This window comes from Bos grunniens, chromosome 9 (assembly GCF_055505025.1).
Source record: "Bos grunniens cultivar Pamir isolate PY7600 chromosome 9, Bosgru_T2T1.0, whole genome shotgun sequence".
In the NCBI taxonomy this organism is placed as follows: domain Eukaryota; kingdom Metazoa; phylum Chordata; class Mammalia; order Artiodactyla; family Bovidae; genus Bos; species Bos grunniens.
Genome location: NC_141173.1, coordinates 102,462,759 through 102,484,757, shown reverse-complemented (window position 1 = coordinate 102,484,757; position 21,999 = coordinate 102,462,759). Strand labels below are relative to the sequence as shown.

The 21,999-nt window shown below is 50.9% G+C and overlaps 1 protein-coding gene across 6 annotated transcripts in view; it reads left to right on the top strand.

Annotated features, from left to right (window-relative positions):
• Positions 1-21,999, top strand: part of RPS6KA2 (ribosomal protein S6 kinase A2) — a 328,366-nt gene that overhangs the window by 208,629 nt on the left and 97,738 nt on the right. Inside the window, exon 1 of one of the 6 annotated variants that reach the window (XM_086318710.1) lies at positions 20,222-20,334. The exons of the other annotated variants lie outside the window; for them this stretch is intronic. Coding sequence (XP_086174836.1) covers positions 20,314-20,334 — 21 coding nt within the window. The 5' untranslated portion in view covers positions 20,222-20,313. Of the gene's footprint in view, positions 1-20,221; positions 20,335-21,999 lie in introns of those variants that run through there. 6 annotated transcript variants of the gene reach the window in all.

Sequence of the window (21,999 nt, the reverse complement as noted above, 5' to 3'; positions counted from 1 at the left end):
GCCCATCTGGTGGCCTATGTGGGGGGAGGCTGGCCAGGGTCAAGGGCTGTGGGTCGGGGAGCAGGAGGAGGGGTGTGGTTGGAGGAGCAGCTGCTGTGTGTGTGGGGGGTGGGCACACAGATATAATATTGTATTGTACATATACAATATCTGTATATGCTTTAATTCTGTTTTCCCCAAATTAATTTTTGTGAATAAACACAATCAACAATCAAATTAAATTGAATGAATTTGAAAGTAGGCTCTAAGAAAGCATGAAGGACAAAAATATATCGAGGTGTTTTTCCTTCAAATTACTCCCCACATCAAATTACACAGAATATTTATAGCTTTTACTGTTTAAAAGGTTTTTTCCCCCCTACTTGGTAAACTGGATGCATAATGATGTTGTTTACATAAAAATTCTAAAAGGTGCTTTCAAAGTATTTTGGCTTTTCCAGTTAAGATGGAAATCACGTCTAGCATTTTTCATAGTGGAAATTTTATTATTGTCTGTTTATTTTTTGGCACTTTTTTCCATAGAGAAAAATAAAAGCCTATTAAATTTTGTATGTGTTTCTGTTATAAAACACCCTGATGCTGGGAAAGATTGACGGTGGGAGGAGAAGGGGATGACAGAGGATGAGATGGTTGGATGGCATCACCGACTCAATGGACATGAGTTTGAGCAAGCTCCAGGAGTTGGTGATGGACAGGGAGGCCTGGTGTGCTGCGGTCCATGGAGTCGCAAAGAGTCGGACACAACCGAGGGACTAAACTGAACTGAATTTATGAATTTGGCAAAAACTCATTGTATGAGTTTTGTATGATGAGACTTGTTCTGTGACACGTTTAGTTATGAAATAGAAGTTGTGTTGGTAGGACCACTGCACATTCACTGACTCCAGTGAACAAGGCCACTGGCGCCAAGCTGCTGGGAACGGTCCATGCGATGGGTTAGTAGATTTAGACATCTTTCACTCCCCTTAGACAGTTGGTTTTATTGGATGTGTCCCTGTTCAAATAAAAAGAGTTTCTTTCACAAGGCCCACATCCCTAGAAGCCAGCCTAGCAGCTCCAGGTAGCCCTTGATGGCCCCGGGTGGAGCTGGACACTGTCTGCTTTCTCCCGGCTCATGCATGTGGACCCTCTCACCCCAGCTGCACCTGCTCAGTCAAGGTGAGATTCTAGTGATGGTTTCTAAGGGCTTTTCAAGTCCACGCTCTATGCCCACTTCCACGCAATTCCCTGTGAAGAATATGGTGGAGGAGAGGTTCTCAGTGATGCTAGCCGCCCCACCAGCTGGAGGCTGACCTCTCGTCCACGGCTTGGCCTGCTCGGCTCTCTTCCTGGGCTTGTGGGAAATCCTGGATTTCCCCCAAGGGAGGCAAAGTGCCAAGTGGAGACCTCGGCGCCCTCGCTGTGGGCGGGGTGGCGGGGAGGTCAGAGTGGACCAGGCATCCAGGTGGGTGTGCGGGGGCTGGGCCAGGGCTGGCAGAGAAGGCCCCGAGGCCAGGGAGGCCCAGGGGCCTCCAGACGGGACCCTCAGGGATGGCTTGGCCTCTGGTGTCCATGCTCATGGGACATGTGTCCCAGGGAAAGTTCCTGTGGAGAGAAAAGTTGTTGTTCAGTCACTCAGTCGTGTCCGACTCTTTGCGACCCCACGGACTGCAGCATGCGGGGCCTCCCTGTCCATCACCAACTCCCGGAGTCCACCCAAACCCACGTCCATCGAGTCGGTGATGCCGTCCAGCCATCTCATCCTCTGTCACCCCCTTCTCCTCCTGCCCTCAGTCTTTCCCAGCATCAGAGTTTTTTCCAAAGTAGATGCTATCAAAACTAGAGTAGACACTCGAGTGAATTTTCACACAAACTGCAGGCTGTGTGCGTACACAATGGGGTGATTTTCATGCTGTGATTTGTGTCTTTCACCCTCGAAATTTTAATATCCCCACTTGATCTGCCGCCATCAGACACGGCAGCCAGCCCTCCCTCCCCAGGGGCTTGGGCCCCCCAGAGCCAGGGAGCCACAGAGCCAGGGAGCCCCAGGGCCAGGGAGCTGGGCTGTTTTCTCTCCCTGGAATGGTGGTTGGTGTGCTGTCCTTGGTGGGAATTGTTCACGGAACTAATGAATAAACAATCTGTAGGTGGAGTAGAAAAGAGTTTTATTTGGGCCAAACAGCAAGAGACTCCTGGGGGAAGTCCACATAGCTGAAGCCAGGAACCGATTCACCAGGCTGGGCTAGAGGTGGGCAGGGTGCCATTGGCGGGGGTGGGTGGGGGGGAACACCCTGTATTTCAGGAAACACCCCTGCAGATTCAGATGCCATCTGCCCCCAGAGGAGAGCTGTGCAAAACCTCACCTCTAAACATTCGCACACAGGGGCCAATGGGTGCGCTAAGGGCAATGCTCCTTAGAGCGTGTCTAAGCCAGAAGTTTCTGGAGAGAAGCGAGGAGTGTGTTAGAGCGGGATCCAAGATTCCTCACGCACTTGCTTTGCTCTAAATGATCTAACACAAGTCAGCCTTCAGTGTTGCGGTCCTGGTCGCTGCTCTGCAGAAAATTAAGGTGCAGGACGGCCAGGGTGCTTGCCCGGGTCACGCGGCTCAGGCTACTGGCCTGGACCCAGGCGGGCGCCCACCCCCCAGCATCGTCGGGGTTCCGTGCTTGTGGGCGGCCTCCCTCTCCTAAGGTGTGCCTTTCAGACCCACTGTTTCAGGAGTGTCTTATATCCCAAGATTTCCAAGTATGAACTCCTTTCGTGCAGGGTCTGTGTGTTGCGGCGGGAATGAAGGGCCAGGGCACTAGCTTCCTCGTAGAAGGAGCACTGGGTGGACGCTGGGGTCGGGACCCTGGCTTCCTGCCCTGCCTTGTCAGCTTTGTGACTTCTCGTCGTCTCCCTCTCGGCTTGAGGATCATGTCTTCATCTAAAATGACTGATGCCCTGATGTGGTCCCTTTTGCCTGAAAAGTTTTGTTGTTTTTTTTTTAATTTTATTTTATTTTTAAACTTTACATAATTGTATTAGTTTTGCCAAATTGAAAAGTTTATTCTTCCAAGTCAGTCGATGGAGGGATTTCTATTTTTAAAAGAGATGGTAATCCTTATTGATTAAGAGAACAACAAACCATCAGATTTTTTTTTTTTTGGTTCATCCAGGGGATGGGTGTTATTCTGAGCTCTTATTTCTCTTTAGATAAATGGTTTAGTAACCAAAAAAAAAAAAAAAGCCTAAAAAGAAGTTACATGCTGACATATTTCCAGAGGTAGAGAGAATAAGCAAAAAGTTAACACCAAACTCATTGGCCAGTCAGTGCATAAAAACAGAAATTGGCTTTCTTCTCCGAAAAGCTCCACTCCTCACATAAATTAAACAGGAAACACTTGTTGCTCTGAAGTGCTTCCATTTGGCAAATAAGGTGCCTCTTCGTGCTGGACTCCATGCCGAAGCCAGTGCTGGAGACGGCTCTTCTCCGAGCGTTTGGGAGGGTCCGCACCTGCTTCTCCAGCCCCCACCAGGCACTAACCTGGAGTCACGCTTCAGACTTTTTGATGCAAAGTGGAAAAATTCACAGAAGTAATTGTAAGTCTTCAGATTTTAACTTCACTCTTTAATTTATTAAAAAATCTTCCCTCCAGCGTGGTTTGAGACGTTGTGCAGCCTTTACTGACGGGCAGCTTGTGGAAGCAGAAGCCGTGTGCACAGCCCGTGATTCACGGTCACGGTCTCGGCTACAGCAGCACCTCTGCTTGCTGGGGAGTGAGCGACACTGGTACAGAAACCGTCGGTGTTTTAAGTGGTTGCTCCATCTTGGTTTGTTAGGTTAAAATCATTCTTGCCTGTTGTTAAAAATATATATATAGTTCACTTCGGAAGTCTTTCTGATCATCTGAATAAGATTGTTATATTTTAAAATGGGGCTTCCCCGATGGCTCAGCGGGTAAAGAATCTGCCTTCAATGCAGGAGACAGAGGAGACGCGGGTTCAATCCTTGGAAGAAGATCCCCTGGAGTAAGAAATGGCAACCCACTCCAGTATTTTTGCCTGGAGAATCCCACGGACAGAGGAGCCTGGCAGGCTACAGTCTATGGGGTGGCAAAAAGTTGCACACGACTGAGTGACTGAGCACACACAGTCCCACGTTTTAAAGTAATAGCTTTATTTTTATAGAGGCCATGACTTGGATATTTTACGACTTAAGAAAGTCCAGCTTTTCAAGCTGCTTGCTGAATTTACATGGTTTTCCTGCAGTTATTTGTATGGTACTTGTCTCCATTTTCCCATCATGCTTACGTAGTTATATTTGAAATACTCTTGCGGGCCCCTGGGGGTTGCTGTGTCGGGACACCTGGAGAGCGTGGGGAGTCTGCGTGTTACCTGTGTGATCGTGAGATGCGTTATTACCTGTGATGTTGCCTAACTGCATCGATCAGACTGAATAGAAATTATTTTCTTTGAGCTTAATGGAACTGAAAATCATTTGCCTTTGAACTCTTCATTAAAATTTTTAAGATATCTTAAATTTTATTTCCAAGTTGGCAAAATCCCAGACCACTTCCCTGCCCAGCTTATTGATTCTGGGTCTGTCTCCCTCCCTCTGCGACTCTCCAAGAACTTGAGTGTTTATGGTCATGACCAGGGGAATCTCAGGAAGAACTTCCACCAGGACAGTCAATACAGCAAACCCATGTGAGCTTCATGGGACGCGCTCACTCTGTAAACACCTGGCCCTCGGTGGTGCTCCTGGCGCGGGCGCTCAGAGGCACCTGCTGCCTCCCTGGCAGGCGTCTGCTGCTGCACCGTCTGGGTGAGGAGCTACCCACCCCCGGCACTAGGGGCCGTGCACCCGGCAGGCTGGCCTCGACCCCGAGAAGGCCAGGTGCCCGCTGCACGCCTTGCCATCTCCCCTGCAGCGGATCACGGGGCGTGATGCACACAGAGCATGAAGCTCCAAGGCACGGGCCAGGGTTGGGGCGGCGTCTCCAGGGCGTGTATGGCCAGTAGCCGGTGACTTGCAGCTGGCCTTTGCAGGGCCGGCCTCGTCCCCGGAGCAGACTTTGTGTGTCTGGGGCAGCTTTGTGGACGGAGGATAAGGGAGATTGCCCCCGCTAGAGACGGGGGGCACTTGCTAGTGGTCCCTGACAGCCCCAGGCACCTGGGGCACCGCTGTCCCCTGGGCAGAGGGCCATGCGTGCAGAAGCCGCCTGCTCTCGCCCACCCCACAGCCTCTGCCCTGAGCCCCAGAGCACTCCCCTCCCCTTGTTCCTCCTCCAGACTGGAGGGGCTCTGGGGCCCTGGGGGCTCTGCTCTGCATCCTCTGTGTGGGGGACACCCGTGGAGTCCTTAGTGAGCAGCCCCGCCGCTCCTTGGGCACCGGGCAACCAGAGGGACGGGAGGTCCGGCTCCGTACCCCGCGGCCCAGGCACAAAAGCCTACCTGGGGGCCAGGGGCTCAGGCGAGGGGACAGGCCCCCAGGACAGCCCGTCAGGGAGGCCCTCGCCATGACGCTCCATTGCAGAGCTGGAGGAGTCCTTCCTGTGACTCCCACCGAGGGGCCCCCCTCCGCCCTCCCGACTGCCCACCTCTGCGGCCACGCCATCACACTGCCTGAGGACAGCCCTCTTACGCTGACCGTGTTCCCGTTGATTTAGCTCTGTGAGACGTCTGTGTTTTTTTCCTAATTAAAATGAGTCATTGTGCCTGCCTGTGTCAGAAGTTGTGACACTTTTTACCAATATTTATTAACTAATATGTGGAAGACACTACCTGGAAATTCAGAAAACTATCTAGAAAGTTAGAATCTTCATAAATCCCACCACTCAGGCTTAACTATTTGACATCTGGGGACATTTTAATTCTTTCAGAAGTGTATCTCTGCATAATCTTGCCATCATTCTGAACATGGAACTTGGTATCCTTTAAAATGACTGAACCTTATAAGTCATGTCATTAAATATCATCATAAATGGATTTTATTCTACATATAGAGATCTGTTGTCTCTCTCTATTTAAACATTAGGTGTTTAAATTAGATGTTTCTCCCCTAATGTGTCTCATTGTGCGTGCATAAATGCTAAGTCGCTCAGTCGTGTCCAGCTCTGTGCGACCCCATGGACTGTAGCCCACCAGGCCCCTCTGACCGCAGGATTCTTCAGCCAAGAATCCTGGAGTCAGTTGCCATTTCCTTCTCAAAGGGATCTTCCCAACCCAGGGATCGAAGTCGTGGCTCCTGCATTGCACTTGGGTTCTCAAGCACTGAGCCACTGGGGAGGCCTTGTCTCACGGCAATTCATGCTGAAACAGCATCCTTAGAGGTAAATATCTATCTTCCTCTGATTTCTCCCCCAAATTTTGGAAACGAAATCACTTGTTTCACGATTAAGGCTTTTGGTCAAAGGTGCCAAGCTGCATCCAGAGCAAGCGTTACATCTTAGTTTACCCTGACGGTTGCCAGTAGGTGATCACTACAGTTTGGCAAACGTTGGATATTTTTATTTTCAGCATCTTGGCTGACTAGATAGACCAAAAAAAAAAAAAAGATCTCATCTGTTTAATTGTATCTCTGTGACGGCTGGTGAGGTACTTGAAAAAAATAAATTTCTTGGATATTTAGTTTCCTTACATGTCAACCGTCTTCTCTCTCCACTGACCAGTTTTAATTTTGGGGTGCCAGTCCCCACACACAGACACACACATAGGTCACACCACAGATACATCACACAGACACACATAGGAATTATAGACCACACAGACACACCTCACATCACAGACACGCACACCATAGACACACACCACACACACACGTCATACCCACACACGCACACGTCATACCCACACACGCACACACACACACATACGCGTTCACTTTTCCTTTGGCTCCAGGACTTTTCCTGGTTTGTCCCCTGCCTTTTAGTTTCTTTTATGGGCTTCCCCTGTGGCTCAGCGGTAAAGAATTCTCTTGCAATGCAGAAGACACAGGAGAGGAAGGTTCGATCCCTGGGTTGGGAAGATCCCCTGGAGGAGGGCATGGCAACCCACTGCAGTGTTCTTACCTGGAGAATCCCATGGACAGAGGAGCCTGGCAGCCTGCAGTATACAGGGTCACAAAGAGTGGGACAGAACTGAAGCGACTTTGCACACACACGTGCCCTTTCCCACACTTGCATCCTTTCTGCTTTGCCCCCTCCTCTTCCTTCCGTCTTCCCATCCTGAAACAGGACGTCTCCGTGATACTAAAAAGTATTAACCACACCCAGGCTCCCAGCATTTCTTTCTCTTCCAAATCCACTGTGTGTCTCTGTAATATTTTGGTCTACTTTTCTGCATACCACTGAGTTGTTATTTTTAATATTTTATTCCTCCTTTGAATGTTACCTGGTTTCCCCGTTGCATTCTTGGTTTTAAGGATGGAATTGAGTTTTGTGTTTTGCTTTGCGTCCAAACCTTCTATTATTGGATCTAATATATTTATTTTGGTTTATGCTTTTAGTATGCTAAATATACTCTCACACTGCCTTTGACCTACATTTGTAGTGCTTATTTCTGTTTCTGTGCTTATTGCATTTTCTAGAATTTCCAAGGGAGTGTTAAACAGTGATGGTAATTACATGTGCTTTTGTAAGTCCTATAGTTTGGGGTAGGAGTGTTTCTGTTTTTGCAGATGAAATGCAAGAAAAAAAGATTAAGGCATTTGTCACTGGTGACATTAATTTCTGCCTGTTGAACAGTTAGACCTGTCCAGATACCTTCCTGTCTTGGGTCAACGGACAGAAGGCAGCTGAGACCAGATGGCGTGACCCCTTTGTATGCTCGGATGGTCTTGGGAATTCAGGACATTCTGAGACACGTTTCCCATGTGTGCGCTTTTGCATGATTTTCTGGGGAGAGGAGGGCAAAATTTCATCACGTTCTCAAGGATTTCTGTCACCCAGGAAAGTTGAGATTGGCCGCCTGCAACCAGGTTGGCTTTGGAGGTTACAGGGGACGGAGAGCGACCATGGTGGGTGGGTGTGGTTCCTGGACCGCAGGTGGAGGCACGCTGGGCAGTGGGCCCGTGACCTCAGCCCCAGACCGGAGACGAGACCCCGTCCGGGGGTTCCTGGAGTGAGCCTGCCCCAACGCGGACGCCACAGCTCGAGGAATTCCCTGTGCTGCTCTTTCCCCAGACAAGTTGGCTTTTAGATTAAGACAATGGAAAGAGGTTTCCCTGGGCCAGTTTTTAGCAGACGCTTGGTGAATTTCAGTCGCTCACAGATTGCCTGAGAGAGGTGTACCTTCTGTGCTCCGTGGTCTGAGCTGGTCCCCGTGTCCCTTTGGGACCCCCATACCTCACATTACAGTCACCTGCAAATGCCCCTCTCTCTGCTTGGAGCTGGCCTCCTGGTCAGAAATGGTTTCCTTGGAGACCTGGTACCGTCAGCATGTCAGCATTTCTGCCTAGTTCATCTGCCCAAGTCTGTTGTTTGTCATTCAGTCACTAAGTTCTGTCTGACTCTTTGTGACCCCATGGACTGCAACATGCCAGGCTTCCCTATCCTTCACTGCCTCCCTGAGTGTGCTCAAATTTATGTCCATCGAGTTGCTGATGCCATCCAACTATCTCCTCCTCTGTCGTTCCCTTCTCCTGCCCCCAGTCTTTCCCAGCATCAGTCTTTTCCAGTGAGTCAGCTCTTCCCATCAGGTGGCCAAAGTATTAGAGCTTCAGCTTCAGCATCAGTCCTTTCAATGAATATTCCAGGTTGAAGTCCTTTAGGATAGACTGGTTTGGTCGCCTTGCAGTCCAAGGGACCCTCAAGAGTCTTCTCTAGCAGCACAATTCAAAAGCATCAATTCTTTGGTGCTCAGCCTTCTTTATGGTCCAGCTCTCACATCCACACATGACTACTGGAAAAACCATAACTTTGACTATATGGACCTTTGTTGGCAAAGTGATGTCTCTGCTTTTTAACATGCTGTGTAGGTTTGTCATAGGTTTCCTTCCAAGGAGCAGGTGTCTTTTAATTTCGTGGCTGCAGTCACCATCCACAGTGATTTTGGAGCCCAAAAAAATAAAATCTGTCACTGTTTCCAGTTTGTCCCCTTCTTACATTAAATTGGAGCACCGGGCAATGGACCAAAGCTATTTCTCCGTTTATTTCCCCTTCGGGTGTCGCTTGTCTCTGTCTAACTTGGGCACCGTGTTTCGCTCTGGTTTTTGAGTCACCACTACAAATCTTCTGGTTGCAGCTTCTATTAATCACGCATACTCAGGCCGTGTGTGGAGGACACAGACTGAGGTCTTGTCCGAGTCTGCAGACCGGTGGCCAGGGACGCGAGCTGTCACCAGCAAGTCCCTGGAGCATCACTTCTCCAGTCCTGCTTTAGCAAGAGCATCAGATCTGCCACAGTGGACTTGGCTCTGAGTCAACCCAGTGTAAGAATCAGAGTGAGGTAGCTATTTACTGAAGAGTGTTCAGAGGACCACTGAAGTTTTAATGCCTTCCTAACTTGCCTGAAAAGCTCATCATGGATCTCTCCACCCATTAGTCCATCTGACCCTGTTCTAATAGCTGTTTTCATCATACTCCCAGCTCTTGGGGCCAGTGCGTCCCTGCAAACTTTACATTTGCAGTGTGCTGTGTACACAAGACCGTCTGTGAGTCAGCGCAGCCTGAGGGAAGTCCCTCTGATCCAGTCTACCATCTGTGGCGTCACCGCCTGTGCGCTGCTGGCCCTGACCTCCGAGCGGCCGCCGTGTGACCTTGAGCGATCACTGCACTTCTCCAGGCCCAGGTGGGCGCAGGGGGAGGACGGAGCACTGTCCTTCCGGCCTCTCAGGGGGTGGAGCCCCTCGCCCAGAGGCCTGAGGGCTGGAAGTGCCCCTACGGGCTGGAAGAGACTCCAGGCCAGTGCCGGGCGATGCTCCGAAGCTGAGGAGACAGGACGCAGGGGAGGCCTTGGGGCAGAGGAGACAGAGTGTTGCACAAGAGCCGTGGTCCCCGCCTGGCGAGCTCTGCTTCATGGGGACCGAGGGCTGCTGCTTCTGCATCATCCTGAGACGGGGCCTCCGGCTGGACCTGAGACGCACGCTCTGCATCCACAGGGGCGCTGTTGAGGCCACAGAGGGGAGGGAGCATCACTGACCCCTGGGGGGTCAGGCCGGGGAGGGGAGCAGGGGCTGCACACACTGGCATGTGGGCAGGTCCCTTTGCAGATGCTCAGAAACAGAAGGTGAACACGCCCTGGGGGAACATTCCCAAAACGGTGCTGATGTGTAGTTGATCAGTCGTGTCTGACTCTGAGACCCCACAGACGGTAGCCCGCCCGGCTCCTCTGTCCACAGGATTCTCCAGGCAAGAATACTGGGGTGGCATTTCCTCCTCCAAGGGATCTTCTTGACCTAGGGATCGGAACCACACCTCCTGCGTTGGCCAGTGGACTCCTACCCCTGAGCCCCCAGGGAAGCCGGGAGGCTGTGGTCGGCTCCTCCTGAGAAGGGCGGTAGCCGAGTCATGGTGATGGCAATGCCAGGGCCTAGGACGCAGGCTCAGGACTGGAGGAACGGTCCCTTCCCACCTTGTGGATGATACATTGACGGTAGGTCGTCACGTGTCCCAGATGTAGCTTCTGAAGCCCTGAGTCCCAGTCTGGGTCAATGCGAAACCCTTCCCGTCCTTCGTCCCTCCCTAGGTGCCAGGTGTCTCTCTCGGGAGGTAACTCAGAGCGATGTGGTGGTTTTACACCCAGAGGGATGACCGTCCTCCCAGTGTCCTGCCTGCAGAGCTCACCGAAGCGGTCTCCTGAGATTACCCGAGCCAACTGGCCCTGCCTGGAGTCCTGAGTCGCTGCACGAGTCTCCAAGCTCTCTGTCTTTGGGAATATTTGGGGAACGGGGGTGGGAGTCTACCCTGGTCTGAGCTGGATCTCCCCAGGCCGTTACACCACCTGTCTGGCCAATGATGCACAGGCTCAGGGCATCCCCCGTGGATTCCAGCTTAAACCCCCTGGGCCTGACTCTTCCCCCGCAAAATCCCGGTACAGGTGGGGAGCGGGGAGCCGGCCACACTCGGGGACCAGCCAGGCCTGCGTGGGGAGCAGTTGTTGTCGGGCGGCACATGCACATGGGGGAGCCCCTCTGGATGGGCGGTGGGGCGGGACCACCACGACCCTGATGGCCACCCACATCACCCGGGTTAGTGCCAGCTCCAGCCAGGTGAGCCAGAGTAAAGCGCACACACCGGCCTTCCGGGGCAGGCTGGGGAAAAGGCAGACGTGTGATGCAAAAGAGGAAATCCGCAACTTTGACTTTGAAAGGCAGTTTCCTTCTCGTCGTCTTGGCGGTCTTTCAGGTTAAAGAGTGGACCCGTCCCCTGGGATGAATGCTTTGGAATTGGCTGTAAATTAAATTATCTGGAGGTTGGAGGCACAGGGGAGCCGGAAAGACCCCGGCAGGTGGCCAAGCGGAGTGTCCTTCTAACCCGCCTTCGTGTCCCGGCCCAGGACAAGCGGGGCGTCTTAGGATCGTTAAGCTTTTATAAGAGCCCCGTGCAAGCTGTTAACCCAGATTCATTGCTTGGAATCACTTTGGTGGGAGCATAAAGTCAGCTTCTCTGAAGCTCGACTGCACTGCTTAAAGGTTTTTTCACGTGGGATGTGGAGTGTGGCTTTGGCGAGATTGTGTTAGAAATCCCGTGTTCCTTTTCCCTTTTAAACATCAGGGGTTCACTCCAGGAGCCCCCGGGAGGAGTAAAGCCGGCTCCCTGTGGCATGAGGGACAGCTTCTAGGTCGTATTAGTAAAACCCTGTGGTATTGAAGTCTTGATGGGTGAGGCGGCTCCTGTGACTTGGGCAGGGCTCAGCCGGCAAGAGGGTGAACTCTTCTAGAAGCGACCCTCCCCACCTCATCCGGCAGCTGCTGGTTTTCTGCTGCAGGCTCTTCCTGGATGACTCAGTCACTGCCTCTGTCGTCGAGGCCGTGTCATGGAGGGCTTGGACGCGGGGAAGCACGTGTCCCAAGGCCTCTGTCCACTGCAGGCCCCCCAGGTCTGCAGAGAGGAGGGCTGGCCACTCGGGGCTGCTGAGGAGAGGCCGTCCACAGCCACAGGGGTGGACACTCTAGTGCAGGGCCCCCAGTCTCTGGGATCGAATGCCTGGTGATCCGAGGTGGACCTGATGTAATAATAGAAATAAAATGCACAATGATTGTGTGTTAGTCGCTCAGTCGTGTCCAACTCTTGGCGACCCCATGGACTGTAGCCCGCCAGGCTCCTCTGTCCGTGGGATTCCCCAGGCAAGAGTACTGAAGTGGATAAGCCAGCCTTGCCCTTCTCCAGGGGATCTTCCCGGCCCAGGGATCGAACCCGAGTCTCATGCACTGCAGGCGGATTCTTTACCATCTGAGCCACCAGGGCAGCTCCTGAAATACGTGCTTTAGGTTCCAGGAACTGGACGGTACCTAGCAACCCTACCCCCAGATCCATAGGGCACATGTGTGTGTCCGTGTGCTCACCGACGGCCTGTGTCCAGATGTGACGGCGGGTGTGGAGGCGTCCGAAGTCCGAGCTGAGCACAGGTCAGTCTGAGTGACTCCTCTGCATCCTGCAGCCCAGTGACCAGAAGGACCCCTGTGACCTGATGTCCTGTCAGCTCATGCCCACACCTCTTCTACTTTCTAATCAGACTCCATTGGAAGAAACTCCATTGGAAAATATGGCTCGTTTGTCCTGGCACAAATTTCCTCTGGTAACCTTTAGGAGAACTCGGTTGTCATTTAACTCGGACACATCACCGAAGCTCAGCCAAGTCTGTTAGTGGTGTGTTTAGACGTGGGATGTGTTTACTGACTACAGTGTAGTTATTAACTAGTGTTTAATGAGAAAAGTGTTCATCACTTAGGTACTTTTTCAGCAGCTATAGGAATGGTCTTTCCCATAATGCTGGGTATTAAGAGGAAAGCCTTCAGGGACTCACAAGTCAAGCAAAATGAAAATGCAATCATGATGACACGAAGGAGCCCATGTGGTGAATTTAGCACCTCCTGAGCAGGGCAGAGTTCCTCAAGCAGCCCTCCTCATCAGGCCAGGCAGGTGACACCGAGGCCTGGGGACTGAGGCGGGCTCCCCTGTGGAGGGGCGGCGCTGCTGGCATACTATAGGCCTAGAACGGGGGAGGAGGAGGGAGGAACCCCCACAGAACAGACGGCTCCAGGGACCCCCGGAGGCTCGCTCTGGATGGAGGACGCACTGGTGGTTCCTGGAGCGCCAGAGAGGCTCGCTCTGGATGGAGGACGCACTGGTGGTTCCTGGAGCGCCAGAGAGGCTTGGTCTGGATGGAGGACGCACTGATGGTTCCTGGAGCGCCAGAGAGGCTCGCTCTGGATGGAGGACGCACTGGTGGTTCCTGGAGCGCCAGAGAGGCTCGCTCTGGATGGAGGGCGCAGTGGTGGTTCCTGGAGCGCCAGAGAGGCTCGCTCTGGATGGAGGACGCACTGGTGGTTCCTGGAGCGCCAGAGAGGCTCGCTCTGGATGGAGGACGCGCTGGTGGTTCCTGGAGCGCCAGAGAAAGAGCACCCGAGATCACCTCCTTTCCCCCAGATTTCCGGACTCGGCCCCTCCTCCTGCATTGGCCGTCCGCAACAGCTGCCCCTCGAGAGCCCCAGGCGCATAGTCTCACGTCTGTGCTAGTCCATCCAGGCTCCCGTTACTAGACTCCACAGACTGGGCGGTTTGAATACCGCAGAGATGTACTTCTGGAGGCTCTGGAGGTGGACATCCAGGGTCACGATGCTGGCCGGTCCTCTGCGGTGAGGACCCAGTTGGTAGAAGGTGTCTTCTCCCCGCGTCCTCATGTGGCGGCAGGGGCTCTGGGCCCCTTTTGTGGGGGCGTTCATCCCAGTGGGGCCCCACCCTCCTGACCCGTTGCCTCCCAGAGGCCCAGCTCCTAACACCGTCACACTGGGATTAGGGCTTCGGTCTCTGCATTGAGGGGAAACGCATTCAGCTCAAGGCGGCGTCTCTGTGACCTTCACCCTCCGTGGGCCCTTATCCAGAGGCCAGCGTCCTTCAGTCCCTTTCTTTTTCTCTAAGAGGATGCTTTCGCTCCGTGAGGAGGCTTTGCCCTCAGTCAGAGTGGAGAAAGCTCAGGTCCTGAAGGTGATGGAGCGTCTCATAAAGAAAGGCGTGGAAACCACAAGGGCAGGGAAGGACCCCCCACCTGTCCATCACGGATCCCACCACACGCCTGCGAGGAAAGATTTGTGTGCTTAGGCGGACTGTTCCTGCCTCAAGCTATTTCAGAGCATTTGAGTCCGAATTGCTGAAAAAGTGGATCGTTTCGCGATGTCTGCTGATGGGCGTTTTCTGTCATCACTTGGGCAGTAGTCCAGTTACACAGCGAAAAGGTCGAGGAATGAAAAACCACCAAGTTCACTTCAAAATCAAGTCTTTAAAGTTACCAAATCTTTGTGAAACTCATGACTGCCTTCCATCTGATGGGCCCCAAGTATACATGCAATTTGTGTATTTTTAAGACTTTCAACAGAGGTGCTGGCGGTGCGGTCCGAGCGTCCCCTCAGCTTCATCCAGGGGGGAAGGTCAGGCTGTTATCTTAAAAGAGCAGCCAAAACCCGTGAGCCTGCATTTCTTCCCGACCATGCCGTGGTTTGGGTGCTTGATTTTATGTCCTATGGGCCAGCGTGCGTATGTGACCGTGGCCGGGGGAGGCCTGTCCTCTTGACCTCTCACGCCCGTCCCTCCTCACGCGCTGCAGCCTTTGTCCGCCTCGTCCAGCCAGCACACGTCGGGAGGAGGAGGGCCCAGAAACCCCTCTGGGATTTGTGTTCAGTCAGCAGCTCCCAGTCCAGTCATGAGTTCTTTGTATCCAGTTTTCACAACAGAAGAGACAGGTTAAGCTTCCTCTCACATGCAGCCTAATAAAGCAGGCTTGGCAACCGGGGAGTATTGCAGTCTTGAGGCTTGAGACAGAAGTTCAGATGTGCAGAAACCAGGGAAAATTCGCAGAGCTCTTGCTTAAGGAAGGGCAGTCGTTGTTTCCCGGGGAATCATTATTTGAATCATTTCCTGGGGAATCATTATTTGAAAAGTTTGAGGGATAATGAGAACAACATGTCACCTGGTGGGAAGAAGAACGTGACAGCTGAACTTGGGCGCTGTGTCAGCCACTTCCATGATCATTCGAAGAGCTTCTCACTCCAGGAGCTGCCCGAGGTCATTCCCTGGAGCCGCTCTGTGTGCCTGTGCACACACACACGTGCACACACACATACATGCACATACAGAGGACGGGGTGCAGTTCGGGGCAGCCTGCTGGTGAGAGCCCCTTCCTGGACACAGATGCCCTTTTCCAGCAGCAGGCTCTGACCTCAGCCTGTGACTGTCCGGTGGGGCTCAGCTCTGGGTCATTCCAAGAGGACAATGTACATCTCAGTGGGTTTGCATGGCTGTTGCAGAGCCATCATCCTGGGAAAGGAGAGTAGTTTGGAAACATTCGAAAATAGATGATAATCGGTGGGTGTCTTTCTTAAATAGCTCGGTGTATAAGTGCTGGCAGAAATTAGCCAAGTCCATGTAAAGCTGTGCCCGGTGTTTGGCTCAGGAATAATGTCGTCTATCGACAGGGAGACAAGCCACACGTGTGGAGGTTGAATCAGGGCGGGGCCCAGAGGGGAACGCAGAGGGGAGGGCTGTCCCCGGGGGAGGGGCCTTGCTCCGGAGCCCAGGACAATACCCATCACCCATGGGTGCCATCCTGTTTAAATGATTCTTGGTCCTTCCAAACATGGTCTGTATCAAGCAGTTCAAGCAAAGACAAACGTGTGAGTAAACGTGAGTGCCTGCGGCCTTGAGTTCCGCCTGCCGAGAGGGTTTTAAATTCAGCAGTTTTGTGTGAGTGAGTCCGTGTGTCAATGACGATAGAACATCATCATCGGAAGCTGCTGACCTCGCTGGCAGGCGGCGTGCCACAGCAGGACCACAGAACTCACAGAACGCCCGCCCCCGCTGCCAGGCCTCCAGCCTGACCCCTAGTTCAGGGCTTAGGTGCAGTGGCTGGTCCATCACTGCTGAATCCCCAGATAGACACTTACTCATCCTCATTTGTAGGAGATGAGAGAACTTCTACTCAGCGGCTCAGAATAATAGCCTCAGCTGAAGGGGTTTTCTAAACAAGTCTTCAGATCACCCTTCCTGGTGTAAAGAGTGAACTTCTGACATATTCTGCCAGAGCCTCAGAAATGTCTGGGGCTTTTCTCCAGCGTCACTTCAGCCTGTTGTAGACAAAGTGTGTGATCCTGAAGTACGAGATATCTGGATTTGCTGGATGGGGCTGAAGCATTCTGGCAAAACCCCAAGCTAGGTTAGACTTCTGCAAGTGTTTATAATATGCTTTCTTTGAATTTAAAAATTGTATATAATGCAAATCATACTCCTTGAACGTGGAGAATGTGGAAAGTCCCCCAGCCTGTCTTACGCCACGAATGAGATTGGATCTCAGCAGGTTGGCTCAGTCATGCTACAAGCCTGGTTCTACAGACATGCTCTGGGCGTTCCATACACCTTTCTTAAACCATCTGCAAGGTGTTCATTTACTTCTGTGCAAATGCTTATTCAGTAAATGCCATGTTCAGGTCGCTTTGAGGGCGGAGGGTACCACCGGGAACAGGACGGTATTCGCAGAGTGGGTTAAACTGGGAATGAAAAAGATGTTGCCTTCACCCTGTGCAGAATCTCTCATTTCTCCAAGAAGTGTTTCCGCGACAGCCGCTTCTCAGGATCAGGCTCGCAGGTCATTAGATAGCAAGCCCTTGAGGCCGAGGAAACCCATCTAAGTGGAGGAAACGTGTAATCGCCCGGATGCCTCTGTGGTCCTACAGCAGACCTGAGGTCGTCAGTCTTTGGTGTTTTGTAAACCTCAGCCATGCTGATTGCAGGGTTCAGGCGACAAGGCCGCTATCCTGGGTGAATCAATTCAGTGCATCGGCTCGCTAGAAATGCTTTATCTGTGCTCATGACTGTCTGGAAATCTGTGACTTTTGGCTCATATTGGCAAAAGCTGACATATGTGTGGAGCTCACCGGTTAGCTTTTTGAGGGGGTCATTTGGGTCGGAGTTTGGACAACTCTACCCTCGGGGGTGGAGGGTAGGTAGTGTGATGTGGGTGGGCTGGTGGGGGCATTTGAAAACATTTAGCAGAATGTTTTGTACTTATTTTTAATGTCAACTAAGTTGGTTACAAAGGAAGAGGGATGGTTATTTAGCTTATTTCTTTGAGGTTTTAGCCAAAAGTTTCACCTTTTCAAAAATTTTGAAACCTGATGAAAGCACATTGTCACTGAAATTGTTTAAGCTTAATTCTGAAGTTCATGAATGTTTTCTGTTTGGATTTGGTTTGTAAGAATCTCCAGGATAAGGGACCAGAGCTGGGCCTGGCGACGGTCGCCTGCACTCTGAGGCTCTGATGATGGATGGCAGTCTTCTCTAAGGATACTGGGACGATCCTTTAGGGGGAAATGACTGGGGCCAGGGTGTTGGCAGTGGTTCTCATGTATTGCCCTGAGTGTCACCTTTGTGCATTGGCCTTGTATGGGGGACACCGCTCATGCAGAATCTTCCCTAGATTTAGGGATTGATAATTCAATCACTGCCAACAAGGGCCATGTAGTCAAAGCTATGGTTTTTCCAGTACTTGTGCATGGATGTGAGAATTAGACCATAACGAAGGCTGAGCACCTAAGAACTGATGCTTTTGAATTTGGTGTTGGAGAAGACCCTTGAGAGTCCCTTGGACAGCAAGGAGATCAAACCAGTCAATCCTAAAAATAAATTAATCCTGAATAGTCATTAGAAGGACTGATGCTAAAGCTGAGCTGAAGCTCCATTACTTTGACCACCTGCTTCGAAGAACTGACTCGGAAAACACCCTGATGCTGGAAAGGATTGGGGGCAGGAGGAGAAGGGAATGACAGAGGATGAGACGGTTGGATGACATCACAGACTCCATGGGCATGAGTGTGAGCAAGCTCTGGGAGTTGGTGATGGACGGGGAGGCCTGATGCGCTGCAGTCCATGGGGCCGCAAAGAGTCAGACACGACTGAGTGACTGAACAGCAACAATCTAACACACACACAAAATACAGAAGTGACCACAGGTGATTGTGTTTGGATCACTGCTCATGACCATTGAAGAAAAAATGTAAACCCTTTATATTTATGTCTACAAAGCTATTAAGAGGAATGAATTTATCACACAAGTCGTTTTGTCTAATATTTCATAGCAGACAGTCATCTCTAATTTCACTTTTAAATTTTTTTCTAATTTTTCAGTTTCCAGTAAGTTCATACCAGCCACCCCTAAACAGCCCACCTCTCTGGAAAACTTCTATTCACTCCTGGCCACCCGCCGGGCTGGGAAATTTGTACTGGTCTCTGCACTGCACGTTCTTACGTTTACCATCTGTGCCCTGATTGGAAATGCCATGCTCGTCCACAAGATGAATCTCGCATGTTGAGTTTCAAAATTCTAATAGCTTTAAAAATATTGAGCCTTTCTTTTCCACCAAATGGTAGGTTTATTCTTCGCATCCAGAAATGGCATCCAAATTGTTTCATATTGGCTTCCATCTTTTTGTTTTCTTGCGACAAGTTATTTGATCTTATCTGCTTTTCAAAACTCACAGTTCATTTTGCATAAATTCTCCGTTGTATTTCAGAATTGGATACATAGCAGTGGATGAATATAGGAATCCCACGTGGACAGTTAGCAAGATGATTTTATTGATTTAAATTTCCTGTTATAGATGCCAGCATCTTCTTGCTCATTTTTACATTTGTGTATAAAAAAATCCAGAAAGTAAAGAAAATTAGTCATTTATATTTCTCTGACACTATCACTGCTAACATCTTGATGTATTTCCCGTAAATGTTTTTGCTACAAATCTTTTAAATGTGAATATAACCATCATGGACAGAAAACTTATTTACTGCCTTCTTTAGTTTAAAATCTTAAGTCTCTTTCAACACTGCAAGTAGACTTCAAAGTCGCTTTTTAAAAGTGTTTTATTCTGAAATAGTTATGGAGCAACAGAAAGTTACAGAAACTGGTGCAGAGGTCTGCCTGCCCTTCCCCCGTCCCTCCCCTAGGAATAACTCTTGGAACCGCGCTGTGTGCTTAGCCACTCCGTCGTGTCCGACTCTGCGACCCCATGGACGGTAGCCCACCAGGCTCCTCTGTCCGTGGGATTCCCCAGGCAAGGACTGGGTCGCTGTGCCCTCCTGACCCAGGAAGGTTCCCTGGAGGCTCCCTCCTGCTGCTTCTTCCCACACCCACAGTCACACTGTGACAACCGTTGACCTTAAAGGACTATATGTGTGATCCGTCATTTCAAGTCACCTGATCATCATTCATCTTGTCAGAGCCTCAGTCACCGATTTGGTAATGCAAGAACCAATACTTTTGTAAAAGAGGCAGATGGCAAGTAATATCGCTGGGAATGCTAATTAGTAGGTGGCGCTGGTGGTAAAGAATTCACCTACACGTGCGGGAGACATAACACAGGACTTCAGTCCCTGAGCTGGAGCGCTCCCCTGGAGGAGGGCATGGCGACTCTCTCCAGTGTTCTTGCCTGGAGAATCCCATCAGAGGAGCCGTGGCTACAGTCCATGGAGTCGCAGAGTCAGACACCACTGAAGCAGCTTAGCACACACAGCATACAAGCGAGTGGTTACACTAAGGACTTCCATTAGGTGGGGTCCAGCGTCTCGCAGGTCGTCTGACCCTTTGGCTCTGCACCAATCACCATCTTTAAAGGAAGTGATGTGTTGGCATTGGACATAAAGTCCATCAAAAACATCTGCACATAGCAGGCTAGTGGGGGTGACCCTTACAGGACTGAGCAAGGCCTGCTCTGTCTGGCGCAGGAGACCCCTTGGTCTCTGTGGCTGAGCCAGCATTTCGGCCGTTGGGGAGGTCTGGTTAATGCAAAAGGCAGACGCAGAGTGCAGACTCGAGGGGAGGGAGGAGGCCCAAATGGGCAGAGAAAATGCTTTATGTTTACATTTTTCTTGGCTTGCCTTAACATCGGAGTTTTTATTTTCAGCATCAGTGTGGTCTTTCGGGACTGGCTTTTGTACTGAGTGTCCTTCTGTGGGGCTCACTCCTGTCGTGTGGTGTATCAGTGGTTTGTCTTTTTATTGCCACCGGATGATGAATCCCAGTTTGCTGAAGCATTTACGTTGGAGGACGTCTGGGTTGTTTCCTGTTTGGGAGGAAAGCTGCTGTGAAATATGCTCAGGTTTCTGTGCGGACCTCGTCTTCGTTTCTCTGGGATGAAGCTGCGAGGATGCGGCTGCTGGGCTGTAGGGTAAGTTCACGTCTCATTTCGTAGGATGCCACCTGGCTGTTTTCCAGCGGCTGGGCCATTTTCCATCCCCGCCAGCAATGCAGGGGAGACCCATTTCCTCTGCGTGCTCGCCAGCATTTGATGTTATCACTGTATTTTTTCTGTGTTAACCACTGGCAGGTGTGCACTGATGCCTTGCCGTGGTTTGGCCTTTCTCTCGCGGCTACCGATGTTGAATGTGTTTTCACATGCTGGTTTGCCGTCTGTAGATCGTCTTAGGTGAAATGACCATTTCTCTCTTTTGCCCACTTTCTGATTGGATTCTTTGTTTTATTTCATTGTTGCGTTTTGAGAACCCTTTATCTGTTACAGATGCGACACAGGGCTGCCTCCACGGTTTGTAGACGTTTTCTCCTGACGTGCAGCTTGTCTTTTCATCTTGGCAGCGTCTTTGCAGAGCAAAAGTTTTAAGTTCAGTGTAAGAATTTTTCCTCCTTTGGATCAAGCTTTGGAGATCACGTCTAAGAATTTTTACCCTAGACCTGGGTCCTGAAGCTTCTTTCCTAAAAATTTTATGGTTTTATGTTTTGCATTTAAGTCTGTGATCCATTTTCAGTTCATTGTATAAAACAGGGGATTTGAGGCCTTTTTTTTGCCTCAGAGGTCCAGTGCTCCAATACCGTTTGTTGAAAATACTCTCCTGCTGAGTCTCTTCCTTGACACCTCTCAAGAACCCACTGGGTGTGTCTGAACAGGTTCACTCCAGGGCTTTCGGTTCTGTTCCGTTAGTCTGGGTGTCTGTCGTTCCCTCAGTCCCTAACTGTAGCTGCGTTGTAAGCCTTAACAGTAGAGTGACTCCTCCCACTTTATTATTTATTTTGAAAACGGGTTTTCGTGACTTGGGGTCATTTGCATTTCCATGTAAATTTTAGAATGACGTTGTCTGTGTATAGGGAGCCCTGCTCAGCTTTTGATGGGAACTGCATTGTCCTGCAGACCAATATTGGGAGAATTACGCTCCATCTGCTGTGTTTTCCGGTCTGTGAACATGAGTGTCTCCCATGCGTTTAGCTCTTCCTTGGTTGCGTTCGGGCACATCTGTAGTTTTCAGCACACAGACACCGTATGTGTTTTGGAAGTTTTCACCTACATATTTCATTATTCTGGGAGTTTAGCTCTTCCTTGGTTGCGTTCGGGCACATCTGCAGTTTTCAGCACGCAGACACCGTATGTGTTTCGGTAGTTTTCACCTACAGTCTCATTCCTCTGGGAGCAACTGTAAATGGCATAACCACTTTCAATGCCTTTGTAAAATGCCATCTGGCGGATGTCGTCATCACTTAACTCTTCCGCACTTTTTTGGACATTCACAGTGTTTCTCATTTTTTCACTCTTATAAAGAAAATCATTGTGACAAACAGCTTTCCGTGTTCAGATTGTTTTTTTCTTACTGAAGGGGAGGGGCTATGCACTGTCGTGACGGCGCTCTGAGTCTGAGGACAGAAGGGAGACGGTGCTGGGCCTGTGTTTGGCGCACAGCATACGTGACTCCTGCTGTCACCATATCCCCCTCCGCACTCGGCGCTGTCTTTAAAGTCGTGCTAAAGAATAAAGACTGAGCAGCCCCGTCCTCACACCTGCAGCCGCCCCGGGGTGGACACTGCCCAGCTGTCCACTGCTGCAGAC